Genomic DNA, 6,118 nt, shown 5'->3' with positions numbered 1-6,118 from the left:
AAATTAACACAATAATTATGAATAACTATGATTTTGATTCAGTTAATTTCAATAGGATATTTTGAAATTTACAAAAAATATACATATATTATAAATAAATATATTATGATAAAGAATAATTCCTCCTTTTCATTAAAAAAATGATTAAAATATTGTTATAAAATATGAAACATTTTGTATATGTAGTGTCATGTCTATATATCAAATAATATCGGAAACGATATACATACTGTGTTAATACCCGAAGCGTATGTACGACTAAGCGTAGACTATTAATGCATTTGTCTATAAGCATTGCAGGCGTTCTATATATGAAACAAAAGCTCCATTTTATTGAATACTTGTCTTTCCTTATAGTGTAACTTTAAGTACTCGTTTGAATTATTAATTTGCCTTGTCTGAATAACCATTTTAAACATGAATGAAACTTGAACAGTTGTTCGAAGAAACTTTATGTTAAAGGAGCCGCACGAAATGTAGAATATTTTATACACATATTGAATACGTATTTAAAGACATATATAACAATATTAAAGCGTACAATATATATTCAAACGTTTGATCTAGATGTAAAGAATATCGCATAAGAATTAACAATGTGCGCTACACTAGTATGTTAACCTTTTGTTATTGGACAGGATATACTAGAGAACGAACAGATAAAGCTCGATCGCGTGTTCAGAGGATCCCTGATACACGATATCGTGCGTGGTATGGTATATCTCCATGCATCGGAAGTGAAGAGTCACGGTAATCTCAAGTCTTCAAACTGCGTTGTTGATTCACGATTCGTCCTGAAAATCGCCGACTTCGGTTTGCATGAGCTGAGAAGAAGCGCAGATGTGGATTCAGATGGTGATAAGAACAGTTACGCCTATTGGAGGAGTACGTATTTGCAAATTGTTTACGCCTCCATTAGTCCGAATCTACAATAGATTTTTAAATCTTTAATCCGCAAACACAATAGAGTAGTAAGCCTTAAGCCTGAAGGAATTGACCAATCATAATCGATTATTCTTCTCACATTCGACTGTAATTGATCAATTTCTTGTATTTGCGAAGTAAGCCATAAGAAATGGACGAACCGTAGTCAATTATTCTCCTCGCATTCGACTGTAATTTCTTACGGCTTAAGGCTTAAAACATCTATTGTAGATCTAGATTTAAACATTTCCGAGAGATAATGTTTCTTCAACGATCACTAAAATAAGAGTTAATAGTTATCAAATGTTAATTGAAATAATTCAATTAAAATAATTCAGTTAATATAGTAAAAAATAATTTTACTTTTCTAAATATTTAGTAATTATTACCAAACAATTGATTATATTATTGTGTTTGATAATACTAAATATTTAGGAAAATAAAATTATTTTCGATTATATTATATCGAAAATTTGATTGAAATTATTTCACTCAATATTTAGTAACTATTATTAGATTCTTTTTTCGGTGTTGCAACGCCAAATATTTTTCAAACGCATAGAAATACGGATAGAGAAATAGAGATATTAGAATCAAAATAAACATATAAAACTTATGTTATGACAATTTAATTATTTGGACAAACAACATTTTGTCGCATGTCTCACACATGCGTGGGAAAAACAGATATCAATAATTTCTGACGTATAACAGAAATTTTAAACGCGACAAATATTTTTGATCTCAACGATGTTTTGATTTATAATTTATATTTACAATAATCATCGAACGCATGGAAAAGGAAAGAGAGACTGCGTTAAATCGCTCTACCCGGTCTGATTTTTTAGTGCAGGAAATTTGGTGTTTACAGAACAGCTTTGGACAGCTCCGGAATTGCTGAGGATGGAGAGACAACTGCCCGAAGGCACTCAGAAAGGTGACGTGTACAGCTTTGCTATAATCGTTCACGAGATCGTGATGCGCCAAGGGCCATTCTACTTGGGAGACAATAACGAACTCTCTCCAAAGGGTAAGTCTTAATGTCATTCGAGATAATCGTGGATACCAAAGCAATTGCCTCTCGTCACGTTTCATAATACAGGAATAAAAATTGATCTCTTGTTAGCGTTGCACTTTATTCTTTTTGATATGCATGACTTGCACTAGTTTAACTGGAAGCAACAAGTTCAGAATAACTGTAAAAAATTTGCAATTATATCTTCTTATCATTTAAAAGAGATAACAAAAATCATTTTAATAAGCAATTTTCAGTGTTATAAATCGAAAAAATAAACCAATATATATAAATATAGATATATGTATACACAGAATATATATAGAAAAAAAATATATAAATATGTTAATTAAGAAAAATAAAATTTATTTATGTATTGGGTTGTCTGGAAAGTTTGTGCCGACTAACCTATACAATTTAATAAATGTATACTAAAATTTAAATTTTCTGCGTTTCAATTTTCCTTCAACATTGGCACGAACTTTCCGGACGACCCAATATATCCACAAAATAATCATAAAAAAGAAACAATGCTTCATTTCTCGTATACTGTTTTACAATAACAGTGCAGACAGCTCCATTGATAAACAACGTTATAAATATATTTTACTAATCATGCAAGAGATGAATGCAAGACGTATGGAATAACATACGAAGAACGAAATGTAGATCGTTATTTTATCAGATGATAATAATAGCACATGTCTTTGTAAGCTTTGATTTAGGCATTTTAAAGAGTAATCAACGAGGTCTTGTATCCTCTACGAATATAATCATGTTAATTTCAACGCACATAATATTGATTCTTTGTGCTTTTATTTCTGACAATATGCATGCGAAATATTGTATGATTACGAATATATCAATGATTTGTAATGGTTCATATGTTATGATTTAGCTAATGGTAATAGATTTTAGCAAAAGCGATATGAATTCATGATAAACATGTATATACAAAAATTATGGAGTCCTTCAACACGAAATTGCAAGTATTATATATTGCAAAGCAATTTAATTGTATAAGAAAATTGTTAAAACGCTTTCAATTAATGGTATTTAAATAATGTAATAATATATAATTTTTATATAATTTTTAAAATGCCATATTAAATTGTTTTATATTTTCATTAGTTTCACGATCAATTTTTTAAAGGAGCTTTTTGCTGTTGAAAAATAAAACTTCATTCGCTATTTTATCGGCCGCTGGATATTATTACTTGCTGAAGCTTCCCAAGAATCTTTTTCTATCGAGCTTGCAAGCTCCTATTTAGGTAATCCGTTACCAACAGTCGCTTTTTACAGAATAAACTGTTGACACTAGAACCACGGCTGTGCCATTTTTAACTCATCTGACAGTTTTTTTTTTTCAGTTAATTTGGCTTTACATGTGGAGCTTTAGATTTTTGTGATTATTTCATATATAATTATAGATATATTCATAAATAATCATAATTAATTACAAGTAATTTTATGGTGATATCGTAAAAAACCAAATTTACTTTGAACCGTGTTTGGATTAATTTAGATCCGCAATTCTAGACCGGAATCCATAGTCCGTTCTTAATCTCAAGACCATCTCATGCAATGTCTTAAGAGGATAATACGGCTCTTTGATTGGTTCATGAAATCTCAAGCACTAGCTTAAGACCATCTCGAATCTTGAATAACGTCTATGGATTCCACCCCTAGTGTTAAAATTGATTGCGTTCCGATATTTATTAGTGCTGATTTATAGTAGACAGCGTACACTATAAATTTTTAATATTGAGAATGAATATCGGAACGCGCAAACCATATTGTTTAAATTATATATTAAAATAAAATACAAATATCAATTGTCTCATAGATTGTGTATGTTTTACGTTATTAAAATTTTTTAATATGTAATTATAAATTATTATTCAGTAATCATTCAAGTTTTATTTCTTATATTATTAGACTGCATAAAATTAAAAAATCTATTCTCACGCTCACGGAAAATATTGCCGATACATTTTAATATATGAAATAAAACAAATAATTAATTCATCTATAAAAGTATACATAGTTAAAGGATTCGAATATGTATTTTTATTGATATCAATATCTTATCAAATATTGATTAGGAAAGCGAAGCTCGGTAACGAAGCTTACAAGAACATCTCGATTCAATCGACTGATGGCTTCGAAAAGAAGGAAAAATGTTTCTAACATGTGTTGATATTAGATTATTATTAGATGTCGATCACCCAGTAATATACTGGTAAAGTGACTCGAGCTTTACCGAGTAAAGCTCGCCACATTTTCAACATTAGAGAAATCGATAGTTAGTCGCGGTCCATCGGTAATGGAGTTCTCGCTCAAAGCTTGCAAGCTCATGGCAACTATCCGCAAGAATCGATCGGAATGGAATGTGTTCCGTAGAAGCATGTCGAAGCAAGGTCTGAAAGCTCAGTCGAAGTTCTCACGCGTCCTAGAACGCACGCGACTATCGCGCGCGCTCCGCCGAGATTCTCGTTGTTGCTCTCCTTTTTCCCCATTTATCTATTTTTCTCTTCAGTATAAAAAAAAATACGCATTCTTGACTACGACACGTGAAATCATCGGGCATCACTTATGCCCCAGTCTGCGGCCTAAAACGAAGTCGTAGGTGTTGTTTTAAAATAGAAAGGAGAAATTTTTCAGCGAGCGGCATACCCGACAACGTGCGTGCACAACGCGTCGTGTTCTTCGTCTCTTTCTCTTTCTCTTTTTTTTTTTATAAGTTACATGTAAATGCACAAAATATGTTATCGAAATCTATTGGATTCTTCGCAAAATTGATCTCATCGCGTAATTTACACGTCACATAACGGTTAATCGGAGGCAGTATCGATTCCGAGTGCGAAAAGACCGCCGCATCGGGTCGACGCACCTCCATAATATCAGCGTTATAACCGCGCGGAAGCAATTAATGTTGCATCACAGCACATGAGGAAAAACAGCGTGCGAAATTAAATCTCGTGACCGTGTTAGAGGAATAGAGACTACTGACCACATTAAAGGTCCCCCAATAAACAGAATGGAGCTCTCGCCTGTGTTAAAGTTCTTCCACTAAAGAAAATAAATTCCCGATGGGTTAGAGAAAGAAACCCTATTTTTCCCCTAGAATTGTCCCCAATTTTGGGAGGAAACTTTTTATTATATTAGAAAAGAGTTACCAAACACACCACACACACACACACACACACACACACACACACACACACACACACACACACACACACACACACACACACACACACACGATGGAGTAATTTTTTAACAATGTTGAGAATAAATATTTGATAAGGTTGGAAAAAATAATAATAATAATGTGATCCTTTCTCTGTTATACAAAGTAAAACGATGGTAGTATAAATTCATGGATCAAAGATTGATTAATAGTGTTTTCAATATCAACGAGTATTAATACGGGTCGGATTATTCATTTACTTGTATCACTGATGGATTTAACTTCATTTATACGCACGATGCGGTTTGAACTGTTGTGAACACGATTTGCTGACAAGTCGAGGAGAGAAATTCGAGCGTGGTAATCCGACAAGTGATAGATCACATAACCGATCAGACAGTATCGTAAACGACCTGTTTCGCGTTTTGCGACATTTTCTGCGCGAATTCACCGGCTGTTCGCTATACCATGCAACTTTTTATTTCCTCCTCAATTTCTTACCTTAGCACGAACGGAACTTTTATCTTTTTACATTATATACTTCGCTCTAGAATGTTTTGTCGCGATAGACAGATCGTTTTATTGTCCTGTTGCTGCATGCTTGCAACAGTGTGAAATTGGAATGCAGTTCAGTATCTTTTTTTGTCATCTTCATACACTCTTCTTTTTCTTCTTTCTTTCCGAAGTTTTCCCTTCACAATTCTTGTTTATGTGGTTATGATAGAAACATATTTCCCAGAGGAAAATACAATTTTTATTTTCAGAAAAAGATATTATCTCCTGGTTACGATCATTTAAATAATGTTTTAAAAAAATTTTTTTATTGTAAATATCCAAAGAGTCTTAATTTTAAATTATACTATTCATATTTAATTTTAATATGTGCAGTTATTAACATCCAGATTTTTTGTTGTGTAACTTAAGCTGGAAGTAAGCCGAGAAATCAATGAGTAATATACGCATTATATAACGATTATATATATATA

The 6,118-nt window shown here is 32.2% G+C and overlaps 1 protein-coding gene across 1 annotated transcript in view; it reads left to right on the top strand.

The window, feature by feature from the left end:
• Window positions 1-6,118, top strand: part of LOC108690029 (atrial natriuretic peptide receptor 1-like) — a 113,364-nt gene that overhangs the window by 68,026 nt on the left and 39,220 nt on the right. The window contains exons 13-15 of the mRNA XM_018197091.1: window positions 639-885; window positions 1,796-1,954; window positions 2,665-2,716. Coding sequence (XP_018052580.1) covers window positions 639-885; window positions 1,796-1,954; window positions 2,665-2,716 — 458 coding nt within the window. The remainder of the gene's footprint in view (window positions 1-638; window positions 886-1,795; window positions 1,955-2,664; window positions 2,717-6,118) is intronic.

This window comes from Atta colombica, unplaced genomic scaffold, assembly GCF_001594045.1.
Source record: "Atta colombica isolate Treedump-2 unplaced genomic scaffold, Acol1.0 scaffold293, whole genome shotgun sequence".
Classification (NCBI taxonomy): domain Eukaryota; kingdom Metazoa; phylum Arthropoda; class Insecta; order Hymenoptera; family Formicidae; genus Atta; species Atta colombica.
This window is presented reverse-complemented; position numbering and strand designations above follow the sequence as displayed.